This window comes from Tamandua tetradactyla, chromosome 3, assembly GCF_023851605.1.
Source record: "Tamandua tetradactyla isolate mTamTet1 chromosome 3, mTamTet1.pri, whole genome shotgun sequence".
NCBI classification, from domain to species: Eukaryota; Metazoa; Chordata; class Mammalia; order Pilosa; family Myrmecophagidae; genus Tamandua; species Tamandua tetradactyla.
The window spans coordinates 188,308,231-188,331,751 of record NC_135329.1 but is presented as its reverse complement, the minus strand read 5'-3'; the positions used below and the strand labels follow the sequence as shown (position 1 = coordinate 188,331,751).

The 23,521-nt window shown below is 34.3% G+C and overlaps 1 protein-coding gene across 23 annotated transcripts in view; it reads left to right on the top strand.

Annotated features, from left to right (window-relative positions):
• The window catches only part of IKZF2 (IKAROS family zinc finger 2), a 154,922-nt gene extending 131,964 nt beyond the window's left edge, over nucleotides 1-22,958 (top strand). For 20 of the 23 annotated variants that reach the window (XM_077155006.1, XM_077155010.1, XM_077154995.1 and 17 more), the window contains 3 exons: nucleotides 1,439-1,576; nucleotides 9,258-9,401; nucleotides 14,029-22,958. In XM_077155006.1, the coding sequence (XP_077011121.1) occupies nucleotides 1,439-1,576; nucleotides 9,258-9,401; nucleotides 14,029-14,753 (1,007 nt within the window). In that variant the 3' untranslated portion in view covers nucleotides 14,754-22,958. The remainder of the gene's footprint in view (nucleotides 1-1,438; nucleotides 1,577-9,257; nucleotides 9,402-14,028) is intronic. The other 3 variants (XM_077155017.1, XM_077155019.1, XM_077155018.1) reach the window with 1 other exon arrangement.
• The last annotated feature ends 563 nt before the right edge of the window (nucleotides 22,959-23,521 follow it).

Sequence of the window (23,521 nt, the reverse complement as noted above, 5' to 3'; positions counted from 1 at the left end):
AGTGATTTAAACTCTACACAATTTCTACACCCCAGAAATTCTGTCTCTTCATGGTTTCTATGTCTCTGAAAACTAGAAAGAAACAGCTTTGCCTAATATTTTAAAAAATGACTAATCATGTCCTAAGTAGCTTTTGATTTTTAAGATAGTTTACAAAAATATGATTTTGAGATAGCCGGTTTTAGTTTTGTGTATAACTCAAATATAATCTAAAAACACTTTTTAATCAATGTAGTAAAATGCTTAGACAGGTATGAATATCTTGCCTTATAGTATTTTAACTCCTCTTGTGACCAGTACCACAGCACAGGTTTGTAAGGTGACTAGAGTTAGGGATGTTATCTCTAACTCTAGGGATACCATGAAAAAGAGTTTTCTTTCTTTGAGCAAGCTAAATGATTCCTATGAGAGCCCAATAAGAAGCATTGGCCTCACTCACATCTTGCCTTGCAACTGAGAACTTTAGCACAGACCACCTTGTGTTTTATCTTGTTCTATACCCATTCAAAACCAAGAATCAAAGCACTCTGATATTCTTATAATAGTCGTACTTTAAAATGTACCTCTTCCATACAGGTGACTTTTTTTTCCTTTTTAATATAAAATTTTAAGTGTGTGTGTGTGCGTCATAGTATTTACCAGGTGTATTGAGATAATGATTCTCTGGCTGTTAGAGAATAATTCGTTTCCTGAATGTGAGATGTACTGGAAAATAACACCATCATTGTATAACTAAATATTAGAGCTTCAGTAATCATTGTTAATAATCCTGAATCAAAGCACCTAGTAGGTTAATTCTTGGTGTTTAGAAGAGCAGTGCTGATCAGGGTGAATCTATTTAAAACTCCCTTAATATTTTGCATGTGTGAAAATTTATTACCAAGATGGAAAGAAATGAGAAACTTTCTGCTTTTATCGGGACTTTGTCTCATCACTTGAATGTTTTTTTAAACTTAGTACACATGAATAATCTCTTTAAATTAAACAATGGCATTTTGAGTTGTTAAATTTCTTCAGTAAAATTTCCTGCCCTTACCAAAGGAAAAAAAAAGTCATTCTCATCATGCATCTAGGACACTCCTGATTTGTCTTTTCAGTGACTCAAAGCTGAGAGATAGAACTGTGTAAGAGTAAATGTTAATGTTCACAGTCAGATAATTTAAAGATCAATCATCGGTCCCACATGGTTTGGGATACAGTCAGAGCATGAATTTGATTCAGTATTTCCTCTGTTCCCAGAGGTGCCATCTGCCTGTCTTCTTGCTCTGTTTTAGTTTGGGTAGAAATTTGTTATCTTTTCTTACCTCAGTCGAAATTTAGAGGAGGAGGAAATTCAAACATCAAAGCCTAAGAATGCTACTCCCAGACTCTGAAAGTTAGCTGTTAATTTTGCTGAGGATGAGACTGAGAGCGCACTAACCCTGAGTTCTCTTCACAGTGGGTAAACCTCACAAGTGCAACTACTGTGGACGAAGCTACAAGCAGCGCAGTTCACTGGAGGAGCACAAGGAACGCTGCCACAACTATCTCCAGAATGTCAGCATGGAGGCTGCTGGGCAGGTCATGAGTCACCATGGTGGGTAGAAATGGCATTAACAATTTTCATTCACCCTATCCTACTTTTTTGTTTGATGAATAATAGTTCCCTCTATCCTTCAAGCTGAAGATAAAATCATAATTGTATTTAAAACAATTTTAGATCACAGTAACTTTCTTTGGGATTATTTTCTTATGGACTTGAAATTAATTGCACTTTGGAATATTTTGCAAACAAACTGCAAAGAGTTTTTATGATGCCCAAATTATTTTTAACGACATGGGTTTGCAGATGACCCTGAAGCTGGAACAGAGTGGGAGAAAGTGGGGAAAGAGACTTGGGCAGTGGGTAGAGCAGAGAACAAAGCTAAGGAAGGGAGGTTGAAGGCAGGTTTTAATATCATTTGTGGATCCCAAAATTTGTTCTTAAATATCAGGTGTAATTTTAACCACATGAATTTATATTAATGACATTTCACGCTGTACATTTTCTAGGTGAGTTGTAATAACAATTTGAGATTATCCTTTATCTCTTTTTTTTTGTTTTTGATATTCCTATTGGGGAATTGACTGTATGAAGTAGGAATTGCCAACTACCAAAGAAAGATGTGTTTAGGTAAAATGCTACTGGGGTTCATCATTGGCCTTCATATACCTAGTTTGGCATGCATCTTCTAAACACAGTCAGCTACAGTGAAATTCAGCTTTCTCCCCTTCCCTGTTTTTCTATCCTGCTACATCTTATCTAATTAATTTCTTTTATTTTAGCAGTAGGTTTAGGGGTTACCATTACTGTGTTTCCATTAGCTTCTTGAGCCTGATTACTATTTTTTTTCATATGTAGCATAGTTATATTTCCTAGTCTTTCCCCAAATATGTTCTTCTTCATGTTTGCTCTTCTAGTGAGGAAATATCTGAAGTAAGAGTCATTCTTTCACTTCATTCAGGAAACATCTATCAAGAGTTTCAGTGCCAAGTTCTATGGAATGTTCAGGAGATACAAAGATTAAGAAGAAAAATCCAACTTGTTTCTTAAACTTATGTTAGGAAATATATGCATACTTTTAAAAGCATTAAAAATAAACTTAAGCAAAAGCTCTAATAAAGGCTTATATACATTATATACAGTTCTCCAGAAACACAGATGTAGACGTTACTACCTCTGTCTGGAGAAACCAAGGAAAATTTTTAGATTTAGCAGTGTTTGAACTGAGTATGAAGGATGAGTGAAAATTGCCTAGATGGGACAGGATGCAGAGAAATGTGCTTCCCAGGAATTAAGTTGCCATAGGCAAAGGCTTGGAGGTATGGAAGAATTTTGACAGGTTCCTAGATGTTGGACAAAGTTAAAGTTGAAGGAATGGTAGGAAATGAGACTGAAATAGTAAGTTGTGATGTAAAATTTATGTCAACCCAGTGTTTGAACTTCGTAGTGTAACTAATGTAGAGCATTGGAGCAAGTAAATGTGTCTTCCAAAGAAAAATGCCACCAGTGTTGAATATAGGGTAGATGCCTTCCTGGGGCAGTGAGTGAAATGTGAGGAGGAACTGGTAGTGAGAATGTCAAGAAAAGATCAGAATAGTGTGTCAGGACAAGAGCAGACTTAAACATTGAAGAGATATTTAGGAAGTAGAATAAAAAGTTCTTAGTTAATATTGATGTGGGTTTTGAGGGAAGGGGAGGAATTTCATGACTCACAATTTTAGATATAAGGATAATCATGAATTGGGTTTTATGGCAGATTATTTATATTGTTTGAAAGTTGTCTCCATGCTGATATTTCAAGTCTGTTCAGCTTGAAGTGAAAGCTTTAAAAATCAAACTATGTAGCCACCTTTTCCCTCCTTGTTCAAAAATAAAATGAAAGTGTAAGCCCAGAAAATAGTCAACTTTAAAGCAATAATATATCTTCTTAGGTTTATGCTTTGGATTATTTTTTGAAAGGGGATGTCTTTATCCTAAGTATGAAGGCATAATTGGGTGCCCACAAACTTCCTAGTAAGCTTCTTTGACTTATTTCCATAGGGTGACATCATTTCCATCATTAAATCATCTATTGAATATTTACTTATTGTTCCACAGCATAAAAGGTGCTAGACACAAAGTCAAATAAAATGTAATCCCTGCCCTTAAATTACTTACTATTGGGAGAATAGAAAAGTAAATCAACAATTAGAGACCGTGATAAACATTATAGGAGCTTAGAGGAGAGACATATAAATCAGACTGGATGTCCAGGAAGAATTTTCAGGGAAAGTATGTTTGAACTGAGTTTTGAAAGACAAGGTAACCAGCTAACCAAGTGGAGAAGGATGTTTAGAGGATGACGTATGAAAAACTGGAAATGTAAAAGAGCATGGTAGTTGAGGGCCTACAACCAGTTTTGTACTGTAGTTGAAGTCCAGTTTGTGAGGGCAAGAGAAATCAGCAGGTAATAAGGCTAGAGAAATAGGCCACGAACAAAGTATTAAGGGCCTATTGTGCTAAACAAAGAATTTTGCACTCCAACATGGAAAACATGTTTACATTTACATTTTATTGGTAGAAATGTGGGAGATGGGATTAGAGGGGCAAAGAAGAGGCAAGTAAACCAATCAGAGGATTGCTACAATGATTGAGGAGGGCTTAGTAGCATGGAATATACATATAAATTGTGAAATTGAGAGCAACTACAGGTGTAAAAATATAAAACCCTTGGTAATTTCCTGTAAATATGTAGGGAAAAGTGGTAGGGGGAGGAAGGGCAGGAGGCTGAAAGGAACAAATATAAGATTTGCCACAGGTGTCTAACTTGGATGACTGGGTAGGTAGTGGTGCCATTCCCTGTGATGGGGATTAGGAAAACAGGAGAAAGTTTAGGGATAAAATAGTTCAGGTTTTGAACACATTATGTTTTTGCCACCTGTGAGATAGCTAAGTTTAACTGTCTAGGAGGAAGTTGAATATATAGATCTTGAGTTCTTGAGAGTGGTCTGGGTAGAAAATAAGGATACGGGAGCCATCATTATATAAGTCGTAGCCTGAAGTGATAAGTTTTAATAAGGTTATGTGAGTGAGTATAGAGTGAAACATCTAGATGGTTTTTCAGTAATACCAGAAAGAAAAAAGAGAAGAGCCATAAAGATGAGTAAGGACAAAGTAGGAAAATAGAACTGATTTCATAGAGGCCAAAGCAAGTATCAATGCTTTCAAATGCTATGATGAAAATGTTCTAAAATTCAGTGTGATGATGATTGCACAGCTCTGTGATATTAACAGTGAACCATTGATTGTGTACTTCAGATGGATTGTATGATGTGTGAATATATCTCAATAAAACTGCTTTAAAAATGCAAAAAAAAAAATGTTGTACATACACATACCTGCTCAAAAATATTTAATGGCTTGCCAGTGCTTATTGTTATAATATAAATCTGGAATTCAAGGATTTGCAAACCTTTTCCAACATTATGGGACCATATGAAACCTATAGGTCCAGCACATTTTTTCTAGTTGGTCAAGTTTGACCTTTTCTTCATGGTCCATTTTAGGTTCTATGTAGCCTTCTTAAATAAGCCCAGTCCTGAACAAGCAATCCCTACCTCCATGGAGCCTTAGTAAACATGCTGTTTGCCCCACTCACTGATATGTTGAGACTTTCTGTGAATTTGTCTTGTTTTCCCAGCTTCACTTTAAAAGTGGGAATTCTGCATCCCCAATAGCAATAACAAAAAACAAAGATAACTGAAAAGTTTTCTTTAGACTCAGAAGCATGGAAAACATTTATGACAATATACAAGACATCTGTTGTTTTTGCCTGCCTGATATCCCTTTCCCCTTCTTTTGGTAAGAAGACTTCCACTTTCCCTTAGAGAACTGTCTTTCTCCATTGTATGCAGTTATGGTGGGACTGTCAATCCAGATGCCCCGCCCTCTCCTGGCCAGGGGTAGACATGTGACCTAATCTCGGTTCGTCAAACTGTTCCTCCTTAGAATTTGTATTTTGCATGGATTGTCGGGAAACAGCTATGTTGGAAATACTCTTACCGTTTTATTTCGTGGTTGACTGAAGTGAATGATATAATGAAAGCATATATGTGTATTTATTTATGTATTTATTTATTTATCCTGGTTTTAACTTCAAAAAATAAGGTTAAAGAAGATATTTGGTTATAAAGTTTGCTTGAACAAGTATATTTTTATGCCTATTGGTATATTTTTAGACAAAATAAATGTCTCACATGTTAATGCATTATTGAGTTAACTAGAGAACTTGTTTGTGTTTCAAGCAATATATATCCAGAGACATTTTCTTAACATTTTTTTATTATGAAATACAGCCTATATAGAAAAAAGCAACAAATTTCAAAGTACATTTTAACAAGTATTTATAGAACACAAACTTTAAGTATTGTATGGGTTATAGTTCCACATTTCCTTCTAGCTAATCTAAGATACTGGAGACTACAAAGAATATCAATATAATGATTCAGTAGTCATTCTCGTTTGTTAAATCCTATCCTCTCTGTTACAACTCCTCCTTCTCCTTTGATCCTTCTCCCAGTCTTTAGGAGTATCTGGGCAATGACGGTTCCAACTTCTTCATGTTGGAAAGGGGTGTCGACATTATGGGGTAGGGGGATGCAACTGGTTGATGTTCTTGGAGAGACTGGTGACTCTGGGTTTTAGGGCTTATCTGGCATAGGAATGATCCTATCCAGAAACATTTTGATAGATTACACCAGAGTCCATGAAAACAAAAATTAGGTATGTATTTCCCTTTCCTTTACTGTTGACACCACTTCTTAACATGAGAAAATCAGAATGGGCATTCCCAAAGATCCCCACAGATAGGGAGAAGGATCAGAGGAGAACAAGGAGGTATAACAGAGAATATAGGATTTAACAAACTAGTATGACTGCTGAATCACTATATTAATATTCCTTCTAGCCTTCAGTATTTTGGAGCAGCTAGAATGAGAAATCTGAGATGGTGGAATGGTAGCCCCTGTCAAACTCTGGGATCTGTTCTGTAACTCCTTACTGAAGTGTGCTTAGAAAATTATTGCTGTTTTCTTTCTTTGCATTGTATAAACGTTATATTTTACAATAAAAAACATTTTTAAAAAGTAGTTATGTATTTGAGTTAATGTCTCATATCTTAGTGACAAACCATACACATATGTACACTTGAATTTATAAAAAGTCAACACTCAAAATGAATCTACAAAGAACTATATAGCATAGTGGTTAAAAGCCCAGGCTCTGGAGACAGATCACCTAGGCTCATCTTCTATATTCCCAACTAACTAAAGTGTAAATTGTGAGGAAATCATTTAATGACTTTGAGTCTTGGTTTCCCCATTTGTAAAATGGAGATAATAATAGTACCAATTTCATGGGGCTGTTGATCAGGCAAAACGAATTATTAAATACAAAGCCTTAAATGGTATTTAGCACATAGCAAGTGCTGGATTATTTTTATTATTTATTATTGCTGATGTGGTAGAAACAGGATCAATTTGGTTTTTTTACATCTGAGGTGCTGTTGTGAAGCACAAGTTAGACCAGAGCTCTGCAGAAGTCATCGTTTTCAGTTCACATGAGCTTCATTGAACTTGGGCCAAATCTGAATTGAGTGGATGTGGTGTGGGGCAGTTCCCACACCCAGGTTTCATTTTGAGCAATAAATGTGTGCAAATATGAAAATTGAGGGTGAGACTTGGAGCAAAACTGCCAAATTTTACATTACTCATATCAAAACTAATTAGTATATTCAATTTGGGGGCAAACCCGAGTAACTAAGTTTTGCTGTGTTTTTTTTTTAGCAAAATTTTATACAACAAACCTTTTTTTTCTTTTTTTTTCTTTCATTTTGGACTTGGTTCATGTCATATTTTCATCTTTAGTCCATAATGGATGGCTTTTTATTTAATAATTTATTATTTTTAATAATTTAGTATGTGTCTGTGAATCCACCACCCAAACAAAAAAGTTTGACTTTAGTTTATATCTAATTACATAGTTTCCCATCATCAATACTGTCACCATTCCGTCCTCCTGGCCTCATCTGAAATCTTTGATTAACCTTTCTTTGCTTTTATTTAAACATATATGGTTTTACTGCACTATATTTTTTAATTATATATATTTTTTATTTTAGCTGCTGGTAAAAGAAGATAAAATGTTTTGTGTAATGTCTTAGGGCTTACTTTTGCTACTTAATGATATCATTAATTGAATCCATACACAGAATGCCTTAAGTGTTTCCTTAATTCTGAATCTCATCTTAGAATGTTTATTTCCAAACTAATATTCAATAGTTGCAGAATCCCTTAAAACTCATAGCCAGGGGAACTCTTATAAAATGTAAAATAACATTGAGATTTTTTTAACTTATCCACCAGATACACTAGGTTGGCCAAAATTTAGATTGAATATGGATTTCCTTAACAAGTCAAAGTTAGGAAAACGTTTTTCCAATGCCACTTTTCATTTCTTGAAAAGAAGCAACCTGTATTGGTTATTAAATAGAGCACCTGAATTGTTCACTGGATTTCTTAACTTTGGGCTCTTGTTTTCTCACTTTATTTTAGCATCAACCAATGTTAAAGTGCTTATTTTTAGAATCCCCTTATACATTAAAATGCACTGTGTTTCACACAGTAGGATTATACTGTACAAATAAAAGGAGCAGTGTAAATTATTTTAGAGTGCACACTGAATCTGGCAATATGAAACCCTTTGGTTTCTAAACAGTGCTGGCACAAGTACAATTGAAGAAAGCAACTAGAATCAAGAAGTAACAACTTATGGTATTTCCTGAGATTCTTTAATCAAACGGTCTTCTCTGATCTGTGTCAGATGTCACTCGATTCTTACTTAAACATTCTTCACAGTATTTCCATTCAAAAGCCATTTTTTACATTTTCTTTTTCAATGCTGTGAATATCAATATCTATGGCTAATATATTAGCTCATAGCAACTTAGAAAAATAGGATGGAAAGGCAGCCACACTGGAGGGTATATGTCAAATGAATAAGGGCATAGTTTAGTGAGTCAGTGTCCCAATTTGAAAATGGATTATTTTATCCCGCTGAAGAGCTCTTTTTAAAATAAATTATGATCGTAGATCTGCCACAGTTTACTACGCATAGATGTATACAGCATTGGATCTCCTTCATGAAGGCTGTCTTTTAAGGGTAGCAGTGTAGCAATTGTGCTAACAGCTTACTCAGCTCATCAAAGAGAAAATCTGTTGCAGGAAAATACCTGGGTGAAAAATCTGATTAAATATTGTGCTGTTATTATATGTCTGTTTAAGCTTTCCTGTAAAAAAGATGACTTACTGAAATTGCTTTAAAAAAAATAAATTCCTAAAGCCTTGAGAATAGTGCTGTCTTAAAGTAGTATTGTTTCTAATCAGTGTTAAAAACACTTTCAGAGGAAAAAAGATGAGAAACTAGGTGAAAACGTTTGCCGCCAATAGAAGAAACAATTTATGTCATTGATCTGAGAGAGACTCAGATAAAAGCAAATCCTTTGTGTATGTGTGTTTCTGTAAGAATAAAGTTAATGAGTATTCTTTCACGCTAGAGGTGGTTATTATTTCTCCTTGCTTTTATTCAGGCATACTAACTTACATTTGTATAACACATATTGATATAGCAAATTCAGCTATATGTCTTTCAAAATGTTGAAGAAATTATCAGATTGCATATTTTGTGTGGTTTTATATAGTACCTCCTATGGAAGATTGTAAGGAACAAGAGCCTATTATGGACAACAATATTTCTCTGGTGCCTTTTGAGAGACCGGCTGTCATAGAGAAGCTCACAGGGAATATGGGAAAACGTAAAAGCTCCACTCCACAAAAGTTTGTGGGTAAGCATTACAAATGCTTTTACTTCTTTAGAAGATGATTTTAACGAGCAAAGACATGTTCCCATGTAGTAGAAAGATATAGAGTATATTTCATCTCATTAAATAAAACCAGTCTCCTTCTCCATTATCCTTTTGCGCTCCATGCCACTCCACGTGCATCACACTTACATTCCATAGGAGGAGGGCCAAGGAAAGAGAAATAAAGGGAAGACTGAGGGTAGGAAGTCATTATCTCAAAATGAGCTTGTATGTAAATGAAATGAGATGTAAAAAAATAAAATGTCAATTTACTGAAAAATAATACATAAGGAAAATGTTATAACCTTTTGGCAAGTTTTGTGATCTGTTTTTACATTTGATCAGCGCTAGGTTTTTAACTGTTGTCTTTACATGATCTTACTGTTTTTAGTATTTGAACTAGAGTAAAGGGAAGTTATTGTTTTCTCCCCAGTACTCTGCATTAGGAATATAATACAACAACACATAGTCAAGATGTTTCATGTTTAGATCTATGGGTTCTACTTTGTCTTCATCCAGCATATGATTTTGAGCTGAAAATATTAAAAATTATATATTTAAACTTCCCTTTTTTCTATCTTAAGCCTTTAAATTAATCAGTTTAGCTATCTTTTGATACAGCCAGGCTTGACATCACTCTGCGTACATGCTATAAGTCATGAAGTATCTTAGAGGATATAAAAAGCATCTAATTGTTAAAAGAATGTATGAATTAATAGAGGTTCAATGTAAATAATGATCATTCATTATGTATGTGAATATCTGTCTTTTAGACTACACTGAATATAGTAAAAAAAAATAAGAGATAAAAAATATTCAAGAGTATTGTGACACACTCTACCATGGGTTAAATAGTGATTCTGAGAAAATCTTTTCTTTGGTTATTTCGGAGGAAAGGATAATAAAATTCTTTCAGCCCAATAAAAACTCAAAAGGTTTCCTTTCAATCTAAAATTTAAGAACTAACAAATCACCAAAATACCATTTTAAGACTAACAGATATTTATTGACAGAGATCAATGAAAGAAGCGTGACTCTAAGGGTTGAATTTATATTAGGTCAATTTTTAAGAGCCCTGAGATCATACTTAAAAGCCTGCTGGATGGGCCATGGTGGCTCAGTGGCAGAGTTCTCTCCTACCATGCTGGAGACGATGGTTTGATTCCCAGAGCCTGCCCATGCAAAAAAAAAAAAGCCTGCCTTGGACCTTAGTAATTTTTCTTTCCCCCTTTCTTTTTACAGGTAACTCATTTTAAAAGCCAGTTCATTTATTTTAAAATTGATTAATTTGATGGCTGTCTATTAATTGCCTGTATCTCAACTAGACACTAGAGTAGTTGGAAAAATGTGAAATTTATTATCATTATTCTTTCTGTCTTCTAAATTTATATAGTGTGCTCTTTGTAACATTTCATCATGCTTCCTGTGACTTAGAAATGTTATCACTTCGGTTTCATTACACTCCTTAGAGAAGAGTGACGGATGTAAAAAAAAAAAATTTATACTGTGATTCTAAAATAATGACATTAAAGTTTCATTAAGAATTTGAGGGTATTTTCCCTTTATTTGGATTCTGCCCTAAGAGTAATGTATAAAATGCAATAGGTACAGTAACTCCCTCTATGATGGCTTTTTGTGGATGGCTATCATTCCACATTTACCATAAATTCCTTTTTGCCATATTCCTTAGTTAAATGCTATTCTTTACCTCATCAACTTCTCCAATAATCTTTGGGCATTCTGTTTATCTTTTCTTATCCAGTTTGTATTCCATGATTCATCACTTTTACCACTTACTTGCCAATATTCTTGACTTTCTTAACTTGTTGTCTTCTATCACTTTCTCTCAGAAAAAAACCCATGTTCTAGTACATTACACTGAACATCTTATCCATATCTGCATCTCGGCTGCTGAGTACCTTTGGAGAAAATCCCACAGCCGTGCCAATTGATATCATTGTAAATAAGTGAATAAATGGTCTCAAATATCGATTAGTGCATCCATGCTATGTAGCAAAACACCTTTAATCCATCCTTGAACAGTCTTCTACTCTCCACTGTGGCCATTTCAGACTTTCTCTATTGTCTGCCCACGTGACCTCTAGTTCCTTGAGATCTAATATCTAGATTTATGGAAAGAAAAATCAGTTGAAAATTATTATTGAAAATTATTTCATTATATTATCACCAATCCTATAGGACTGTGTGCAACCACATAAATACTTTTTCTCTTTGTTACATTGAAAAAGTAACCCTCATTCTGATTAAGGTTTACTCCTCCTCCTATGCTGTAAAATACTCTTCTCTTGGCCATAATCTCACACTGTTTTTTTTTTCTTTCTCATTTACTCTTTCATCCTCCCCCCCGCCATTGGCATTTTCTATCAGTGTTTAATGTGATGATATCTCATCATTTTAAAGTTCTTCCCTTAAACCCAGTTCTCCTTCCAGCTACCATCAGCTTTCTCATTCTTTTCGAAGATTGAATTGTTGAAAGAATTCTCTGTTTGCTTTCCACAATTTCTTTCTTTTTACTCATTCCCCATGCTCCACTGAAGTTATTTTCATGCAGGTCACCACTGGCTTCCATATTGCCAAATCCTGTAGACATCCTGTAAGCTAGATCTTACATAACTCTTGATCAGCATTTGCAACTGTTGAGTAGTCCTTTCCTTTTGAAGCATTCTCTTTCCTGGGTTGCTGTGGCATTAAGTCTCTTTTGCACTTCTGGCTTCTCTGCCTGCTCCATCTCAGTCTTCTTTATGGACCTCTCCTAAAGCTGCACAAACTTCATGCACACATGTGTAGACACTGCATTTTTTCTTCACATTTCTACCTTTGTCTCAGTGATACCATTCATCCCCATGCTTCAGATAATACTTTTTATTAACTGATGGCTCTCATTTTTACATTTTGAGCCAAGATCTCTCTTCTAAATTTGAGGCTATATCTAAGTGATTACTGGACGTGGTTATTATTCAATCAAAAATAAGCAGTTGCCACCAGTTGTTTTCATCATCTGTTCCATCTCGTTGCCATCAAGTTTACTAGGCCAGAAACCTGGCTTCATGCTTAACTCTTTCTTCTTTCACATTTCCTATGCTCAGATAATCACCAACTCTTAGCAATTCTGTTTTCTAAATTTATCCTTATTCTCTTGACTTTGCTCTCTCCCTACTGCCACTTTATTTCCTAGTATAAGTGCTCTTCTCATTTGACTCCTTGGCACACATCCCACTGTATTATCAATGAACCTTAAATTGCTATCACTCCCTCCAAATTGTTCAAGAACATAGATCAAGTTTGTCTCACTTGATTTTGAGACTTGACATTGAGATATCTTAAATTGGATGCCATGAGATAATTTCTCATCATTTTTGTCTTCCATTTTCACTACCCATAATCATCATTACCCTGATCCCACTTTGGGAAGATACACTTTGGGGCCCTTTCTTCAAATCTGAAATAATAAACTATCAGAAACTGCTTTTCTAGAATATAGCTCTGTGGGTCATCACTTCCTAATCAGCACTAAAATGTAGGCATCCATACAAAACAACAAACTATCATCTATGAGGTTTAATGACCAAAGAAACTAGGTAACTAGTTGGAGACCACAGTGTTTTAATGACAGAACTTTAAAAAGATGACATATTCTGTCCAAAACTTGTAATATTTGAAGGAGAAAAACTAAAAATTCCTTCTCCTGTTTTAAGTACCAAAAATCATTTCAAGTTAATATCAGACATTTACGTTGAAGTATAATTAAATGTGAAATAAATATAAGAGATAACACCACAAACGTAGTTCACTCAAGGAAAAAAAAAATGGCCAATTAAGAATGTATACAAATACACGCACCATCACATACATGACTGAATAAGAAAGGGATGATGTAAAAGTAAATGGTGATTAATTTCAAGAAACAAAACAAAGAACCATGATATTTTCCAAGTTTATGAGCAAGTACTTTTAGAAATAATTCCTTTATTTTTAATGGCCCTAAATTTCATTCAGTTTATCAGGTGATACAATTTTTAGACATATCTTAACAATGACCCTATTTGAATTTTCAAGTATAACATATATTGGCTCTTTAATTTTTTTTCTTATATAGTAGCTAAATCAACTAAATTAACCCTACAAAACTGTAAGGTGACATGTTATAACCAGATCACTCTCACTTTTATGATCTTTGTATCTTGGTCACGATTTTTAAAGTATGCAAAAAAACAAGTATAGTCCACACATGACTTATTTTCCCTTGATAATTCTCTTTCCTTTAGATCCCTGAGTCCTAGACAAGTAGGAATTTTAATTGAAAATGAAGATAAGATGATTACACATTCAACCATACCTCTCAGGCTAGATGCAGTCTTACAATGGCATCAGAAAAAGAGCAAATGGCTTGTGAAATTTTTGTGGCTAATTCTCTTTGCATGTTAAGAGTTGTTATATTTCTCAGCCGAATGAAAGAGCCTAAATACTTGATCCCATGTTATGGAAAATGGAGGCCATTAATTAACTTAGCACCTTTTACTATTTTAGTCCAGTCATTAATTTTGTTTTATCCCTTTTTCTTTTCTTTTTCTTCCCCTCTCCCTCTCAGGGGAAAAGCTCATGCGATTCAGCTACCCAGATATTCACTTTGATATGAACTTAACGTATGAGAAGGAGGCTGAGCTGATGCAGTCTCATATGATGGACCAAGCCATCAACAATGCAATCACCTACCTTGGAGCTGAGGCCCTCCACCCTCTGATGCAGCACCCGCCAAGCACAATCGCTGAGGTGGCCCCCGTTATAAGCTCAGCTTATTCTCAGGTCTATCATCCAAATAGGATAGAAAGGCCCATTAGCAGGGAAACCTCTGATAGTCATGAAAACAACATGGATGGCCCTATCTCTCTCATCAGACCAAAGAGTCGACCCCAGGAAAGAGAGGCCTCTCCTAGCAATAGCTGCCTGGATTCTACTGACTCAGAAAGCAGCCATGATGACCACCAGTCCTACCAAGGAAATCCTGCCTTAAATCCCAAGAGGAAACAAAGCCCAGCTTACATGAAGGAGGATGTCAAAGCTTTGGATACCACCAAGGCTCCTAAGGGCTCTCTGAAGGACATCTACAAGGTCTTCAATGGAGAAGGAGAACAGATTAGGGCCTTCAAGTGTGAGCACTGCCGAGTCCTTTTCCTAGACCATGTCATGTACACCATTCACATGGGTTGCCATGGCTATCGGGACCCACTGGAATGCAACATCTGTGGCTATAGAAGCCAGGACCGTTACGAGTTTTCATCACACATTGTTCGAGGGGAGCACACATTCCACTAGGCCTTTTCATTCCAAAGGGGACCCCTATGAAGTAAGGACTGCACATGAAGAAATACTGCACTTACAATCCCATCTTCCCTCAGATGTTGGCATACCCTTTATTTTTTTTAATATTATTATTGTCAATAATTCTTATTTTGTGGACGCAGTGTCATTTGCTCTGCCTAATTACAATAAGAAAGAAATGGAAGAGAGAAGGGACAGGGGATATTGTTTCTTGATAACTTGGCTTGTTTATTTTGTGGAAACTTAAGAGTAGTTCACTTCTGCCATGCATAGACATAAGGCGTATCATGCTTTGAAAAAAAAATCACTTGATTCATATAGATTCACCTAAGAGATTCTAATTTGCCACTGATATTCAGGATTATGATCAAACACAGGAAGGTTTAGAGTTTTCTAGGTAGGACTTTTGCAGTTTAAAATGATGTCATTAATTCTCTTCAAAGAATTTATTTCAAAATGTAAACTTTCTTTTTTGTTGTTCTCCAGAGCTCATGGAACATAAATCAAACACATTGTTATTTTCAATGATAACTCCTAAGATGAGTAGTTGTGGGTTCTATGTTTACTTCCCTTATGGAATTTATAATACAGTATGTTATACACTGTACCATAGAGCAAAACTTTTAAACTACAGGTAGTTAAGGGCCACCTACAATGCATCTGAGGTCCTATGATCTTATTTTTCTAAACTTAAGCACTGTTTTCCATAGTTTTGATGACTGGCATTTTATAGACACCCTGGCAGCCTTACTTTTAACACCTTTAATGAATAGTATTTTTATCTACTTTTCAGAATAACATATGGTCTAAGAGTGGCTAAGAGGCACAGTCAATAGTTTTCAGGAGAGACTTCTACTTTTCATATATTTGTTTGGGAAGTTTTGTTTTGTTTTTAATATTTTTAAGCTGTAATGTGATAGCAGCATACAGTATACATATTTGTTTCTGAAGTATGCTTATGATTGTCACTGTATCAGCAATTAATCAGTGTTAACCAGTCAGTAGAAAAATATAATTAGGTTAACAGTAGGGGAGAAAAACACTTAGTAATCCCTTTTCTGGTATTTCTCTTTTCACTGGTTTTTTCAAGCTGTGACTACCCAGTGTTCTGTCCATAGTCCATTCATCTTCTACTCTGAGTAGAAGGTCTTAAAAATCTTGCTGTAGGCTGTTTCTATCAAAATCTCAGAGCAGTTGCTAATTTAACCTGAATGTGGTACCTTGAAGTCTGTAAATTTATTGAATTAGGGCTATTTATTCTAGTGTTTCTTCAGTGATAATATTTACTACTCTTGGTGCAAGGAAAGTGGAACTTCTTTGTAAGCTATACATTGGAGTATAGATAAAAGAGAAAAACAACCAAACAACCACAAAGCCAAGTTCACTTTTACACTTCTTGGAGTCTGGAATGTGATTGATCCTCCAAACAAAAGAGGCTGTGTCCTGCACATTTCTCTATTTCAAACACAGTCACCTAGATAGAAATCCTTCTCTGAAATGACTCGCAATCTTTTAGTACAGAATTTCCCTCCCTGTAATCCATACATGACATATATTGCATATTTCATGTACAGATTTTAATTTCATTTGTGTGGGTACTCCGTTTTGCTTTGTACTCCAGCAGCATTAGAAGGGAGGAACTAAGAGATACTGATTGAAGTCTTTTGGGGGACTTGGAAGGCAGAACTCACTGCTTGTTTAGTGGAAACAGGCCTGCCTCTGACTGAATTATGTGATAACCATTTTTGTATACTGAAATTCTGTTAAGCAGTGAATGATAACTGTTCTAAAAGGTCATTAAACAGCATTTGCTGAAACTAGGTTTCTTAATACAGTGTGATGTGAGAATTATCAAGACTAGAGAACTATGGACGGATAAGTAAATCTGATCCCAATAGTATCTTAATTCATTTGCTACCTGGTTAATTAAACAACTTCTAAGCACTAATATAACAAAAATTAGGCAAAAATGATTTCAATTCAGCTCTCTTTTTCGAGTCCCAGTCATATTTATTTTTGGATAGATGGCCAAATGGTTCCCTTAACTCTAAGAGACTGCACCAAAACAGAGGTGGGAAATGTATTAAATAGACTGTCAATTGTTACTTTTTTTCCTGCATGCTTTGGTACGTTGTGAACATACAGTTTATTCATAGGTGAAGCTTGTCTTTGAGAAGCCGTTTCCCCTATCCACCACTACCATTCCCAAGTAATATTGGAGTTTCTTTTTTTTTTTTTCCTTTTAGAGGAAGGTAAATAATTTTTAGGTCAAGTGCCCGTATGTTTTACTGGAATTCAAGGAAACATTTGGATTACAGTCAATATGCTTGTAACTTTGGCTTTGTATCGATTTCTGCTGGCATCATCTATGAATATTCTCCCTGCTTACATTTTTTTTCCAGTGGATGAGCAATCATTTCCTTACCTCATAATCAATTCTGGGATGAAACTGAATTTGGGTGGACCTGAAGAGTTGTGTTGCACCCCTATGAAAACAGTACTGATGTGCTTTACTTTTCTGATTTCATCTTTTTTGAGCATCTGTTTTGCTGAAGAGAGTTAATATTTGTGAGAGCATATTTGCTACAAGTTTATACTTGTATTTTCTTAGCTTCAGTCTATGAGGACGAGGAAGGTAGAGATAGCTCAGGGTGCAGCAGGGACAAATAAGGACAAGGTCAGTTCAGATTTGTAGGTTGGAAAGAATTCTTGTGGACATAGGGCTTTCTGTGTCCTATAGATGACTCTATTACATGCTTTTCTTCACAAGAGGAAATACGCAAGGTGATAATACCTAAAAATAGATATAAGGGTCAGACACCAAATAAATCACCTTCTACCTAACAGTTGTATACCCAGTTTATTTAGGTGACATTTTACATTATGAAAAGTATTTAAGCAGCATGAAAATGGGTTATACTCTATTTTTTCCAGTTTGACAGAATTTCAGAAATGCACTCATTGCTTTGCTCAAATTTTGCCCAGAATTTTCTCTCTAGCTCTGTAGAAGTGATGAATCACTTTTAAAAATCCATTCTGATGGGGCATTTTAAAACAGTAAATCCCCAATAGGCAGATTAGAAGAGATTTCAGTTTGTTTTAAAAAGAACAAAATGAGAGAATGAGACTAGGATTTAGACTTGGCTACCGAGTAGGGAGTTGGTCTTCCACATGCATACATACGTGTAATTGTATGTATGAGTCACAGTGTGTGTGATGTGTCTGTGTGTGCACACACACACACATATGCAGTCTTTTAAAGAAAACTCATGAAAGAAGCAGAGTGATCACGTATGTGCAAGAGCATATAGAGAATTAAATTTATAGTAAATGCTGAGCAATTTAGTCATCTTACCAGATTGTATTAAGAAATGATAAAGAAGCTATTAGCGTGTCCTTAGGACAAATAGCAACTCTTAAACAATAAGAAACAGGAAAATTTCTCAACATTTGCTTGCTGGCAAATGGTGAAAGACATATTTTGATAGGTTTTTTGATAGATTTTTTTAATTTACAGTTTTCATCTTTCCTTTGCACATCTCACAGAACTATGTTGTGTTTATATCTTATAAATACTTAACAAAATTTACAGCAGAAAAGGCATTTAAATGGAAATTTTATTATTTTTATTTTCCAAATCTTATTTCATACTATCACCAAAATGATCACTTAGATCAGAAAAAGAGCAGAAAAAGCTGGAAAAAATGCAAAACAAATCTGTATGTCCTAAGTTTCAAGACAGAACTTAGATTTTAAGAGGTACTGCTACATTTATTTTTAAACTTTGAAATGTTCATTTTGCAAAAAGGGGATGTTATGTTTGTGATCATCTTTAATTATATTTTATATATTATTCGCAAATACTATCTATATGAAGAGTATTCTAAAACCGGAAATTCCCGAAATCCAAAAAAAAAAGGAGGGTGAAATTGAAGTTTGTATAGATGAAAGAGGGAAGTTTTCTTAATTTTTTTAATCCTCCAGTTTCTGCAAAATAATTAAAATATACAGTGACTGGACTCTAGAAGATCCTGAATTTAATGTATTAAATACTTCTAAAATTTATTTATATTGGTGCCTTTTAAAAATGCATTTAAAGTGTTGGTTAGCTATTTTAGCGATACCACATTTTATCACGTATTTTTTAAAAATCATTTAAAATTGATTACTATATAATTCATCTTCTTTGTTCTTAGGGCAGAACCGTTAGAAGAATTTCCAATATAGAAACTTTCAGCTCAGCTGTTGAAAGTAAAAAGAAATTTAAAACCAGATTGTAGTATCTTTTTAATTTGATATCTCTGAATACCGTTGAAGCTTATGCAGTTAAAATTTGAGGTAGAATGAAATTTTAGCTGTGAATTGCATTTGGTATAGATTTTTGTTTTGTTTTGTTTTTAAGGAAGAGTAAGTTCAATGTCATACAGAATTTATTGGTGGAATTTTTAGGTCAATAAAATACAGTATTGTTTTGCAGTTTCATCCACAGACTAGTGTGGTTCTACTCTTAGAACCTCTATCTTCTAACCTGTTAATGATTTAAGGAATAATATATAAAAAAAAAAAAAAGCAGGTGAATAATTCTCCTTGAACAAAACAAAGCTGAACAGTCATATCACATTGCTATTCTCCAAAGCATAATCTCAAGTGGTTTAATACCATGATTGTGTATTATTTGCGATGGATGTGTTAGGATATGACAGCTTTTAAAAGAATTGAGCTGCTGATTATACAAAGCAAATGTCATATGACCAAGAAGCTGTGATATGCTAGTGTTGCTTTTTATCATAGTGTACTGGTAGGCCAAATAATGGCACCTTGAATATTTTTACATTTATTGCAGAAACCTAAAATTTTGGAATTTCCATAATGTTTCTATATAACTTTCTATTTCTAGCTTTTTAGTTCTATCTTGCTGTACTGTAAGTTGGTGGATATTTTTCACACGCACTCTTGGAAATAAGTTCATAATTGTTTATTGGGTTTTTTCCCCCATAATGTTGTATTTGTATATTTTCTGTATAAATTTGTGAATTAACCTTTATCCCATATAGAAAGTGGTACACGAATGACTAGTTTTCTAAGATGTCCTTTTTATTGTGAATAAAATATACAACTTAGAGGCCCTCTGATAAGCAACATAAAGTGCAACATATAACTTCATATCGGTACAGATAAGCCAGTTGGCAGTGAATCGGGCCCTTCAAATTACCTCAAGTGACACACGTTAAAAAAAAAAAAACTTCTTGAACAGGTGGAGGTCACTGAATCCCCTACTATGCACTTATCAGGATTTGACTTAATTTTCTATACTGGAAGTAGAATTTCAAAAAAAAAAGAATGAGTATACTGTAACAAGAGAAGGACTCTGGGTTTTGTTTCTGGTTGTTTTATTTTATTTTATTAAGTAGTTCACATTCTGAAACTGTGATAAAAAGATTTGATGATCAAGCACTCTGAAATTATGAACATAAATCCCTTTCCCTTCTATGTAACAAAGGTCTCTGTTATCTCTTCTTCAGTGTTGTAAACTCTCCCCCAATTCTTTTCTTCCCCTCTGTCTGTCTGTCATTCATCACTGCTTCTGGGTGCCTCTGCCTCTGTTTCCCCTCTACAAGTTTGAAGATCAGGTCAGCTCTTCTAATTCATAAGTCTCTTCTGTCTTCATTTTACATTTGTATTTGTTAGCTGCATAGTTCTGCTGCCATGTTTTTATGCTCAAGTACATTTTTATATTAAAGCAAAATTGGATTAAAATATTAAGGTATATAACCTTTGTGTTACTTTCCCTTTCAAAAATTGGATACCTAAACTATGACTCCAGAAATTCTGTAATCATAATATCATGTTTGCTTTCCTTTTTGTTGAATTTTTCATTCTGATTAGGTTGTCCTCTTAAACTGTATATCATGAGAGATTAGACAAGTTTTTTTTCAAATATTTAAAAAAGATGCTTAAAATATAAAGCAGAAAGTCTTAATTTTCTCTCAGTTGGGAGAAAAATGCTTTAACATTACTATAATTATATTCCAGGTTTGGAGGGAACTTTCCAGGGCCTGTATTTGCTCTTAACAGTTGGACCTTTTTAGACCATGTGTTATTTGCAAACCCAGAGTGATTGCTTCTGCTATTTAGTTAAAAATTGATTTTTCTTTTCTTTCTGTACAAGTGCAATACTTCCCTTGAAGTCTTAAAAACTATGGTTTTTTTTTTTTTCTTTTGTAAACGATTCTTTTCTTGGTTAATGACAAGGAAACCCTTAAAAATCATGGCGTTTTAAAGGACACAACAAGCAAAAAGAGAAATACTCCACAATCAAAAGATGGAAACCAGGGGTCTAGTCTCTTGGTGTTTTACTTGGGCTAAATATCCACTTAAATTAGTAATATTTTGCCTGAGAAATGTGTCCTAAAGTTGAAATTTTTGGACTAAATTTTCTCCTTTGACCCTTGCCCAATTCTCTAAATTAGGAGCTTAATTTTTTTTTAATTTCATTTCTCCCTTTGGAAATGAACTTTAAAATAAAAGCAAAGCACTTAGCATAATTTTAAACAGTTATGTATCACCTATCAGAGAAAATTTTTTAAAATTTTGGAGCTCATCCTGTTTTCCTACAAATTTAAGGAAGAAGTATTTTTTGTATCATACTTATTTATATGTAACATGCTGGTTTTCTTTTTTTATACCTCTGTCCCTGTAGTAAAACTGCTGTAATGTAAATACATGTTTTGTTAAAAAAATAACATTTCTTTGATATTTCTCTTAACGGCAGTTACTGCATTTGTATGGTAGCTATGTGTCTTGGTCATTTTAGATTTTTTTTTTCTTTAACAATACCAAAGGTAATTAGACTATTTTAAAGACTAATTGCTTGACAGTTTTAGGATATTTTGAGTTTTAGAAGCAAAAAAATAATAACAATAGGTCAAACCAGTAAACCTCATTTTTTTCCAACTAATAATTTGGGGAAATAAAAACTATTGTTTAAAAAAGAAATATATATATATATATATATATAATTATATGTGTAAAATTAAAATTCCAGACCTTGTACGTCAGGTTTGCTCAGTGTAATGTAGTTTTTTAAAGTCTCAGATACCATACCTCAAAAATGAGGTTTACTACGGAAATACTGAAAGAGTCTTTTCAGCTGTGTGACAAGTCACTCTGCTATATACCAATTGGAGACCTCCGCTAAACAGTTTTATCACTGCAGACTAAAATGTGGGACTTGTGTTTTCCTTGTTTTTAATGCACACACATACATGTTATGTGTATGTATGTGGTACTGTGTATATGTGTATGAATGCTGTATATGCATGTGTGAGTGTGTGTATGTATGTACAACTAAAGAAGCTGCAGAAACTTTGTAATACTTTGTGAAAAGGATTATATTATAAAGGTTTGTACTGTCTGAGTGCACAGCTACTGGAATAAATTTAGGGAATCTCAGGAACAAGCATATAATTTGTCCAAGATTTATTTCTTCTCAGAAGTGTAAGTGCAGTTTTTAATTCTGTATATTATTTAATATTTTACCAATAAAAATAAACTTCTGACATAAAAAGTTTGCTATAAAAACTTTCTGGTGGAAATTCTGTACACAAACACATCTTCCAAATACCAAAGACTAAATTGTTGAATAGTATCAGACTTATTTAACTTGTCATTGCCATTGTTTACCTATCATTTCCTGACACAGAAATTTGGATTCATGTGAGAACAGTAATCTCCATTTCCATCATCTGTCACTCTCCGTCATTACTATGTAATCCACCCGAGCAGAGAACAAAGTATTCCATGATTTATTGAGGATGGGATGACATCTCTTTGCTCTTCAGAGAGTTTTCATATGTACATCATATTTATATCCAATTTTACCCCTAAAACAAACCTAGGAGGTATGTATTTCAGATCCTAGCCCTTTGTTTTAGAAGGAAATGAGGCTTAAAGGAAATTAGTTGTCTTGCTCCAAAATACACAGCGAATTACACAAGAGATCCGAGTAATGGTCAATAACCCTATTAGGAACCAGATACAATAAGGATTAAGTCATAAAGACTGTTTACTCATGTTGGCAAAAGTTGGCCAGCTCTTATACTGCATATTGTACTACCACTACGTGAGTCACAAACTTCTCACACCTCATTTTATAAATGTGGTATATCTTTAGCCAGAACCAGTTCTGTTACAAACATCTTTATAACCAGAAAGGTAAGAGGGCCTATATGATTATTTAACCCTCCCTCCCCCCCCATACCAATTTAAAGCCTAGAGTCAAATTTGAGATAGCTGTTTCAGAGTTTTTCTTCATGGGTAAATATTTATGGAATTTTATGGGTATTTATTACATTCCCTGATAATTTCACTTTCAAATGCCACACAATGAAAAATCCTACAAATTTGAATGGACTTCCTTAGCCAGCTCTTAATTCAAAATCCTAACCAAATATAAGGGAGCTAAAAGTGCCAACAGGGATAAATAGAGAGGCAAAAAGGGAAAAAAAGCTGGATATAGCAACTTATTGCCTAGTATTATGATGGATTACTTCAAATTCAGCAATAAATATTTATCAAATTCTGTTGGTTTATGGTATCAGCAACAGCCAAATGAGAATTTTTTTTTGTAAGACATGACATATATGCTTGAGTTTCCCATTGCAATAGGGTCAGAGAAATAATAAATAATTGAAATCTTAATACGAGTGTAAGATTTTGTCAAGATACTTGAAAAGAACTGTTCTTGGGAAGTGAGCCACAGG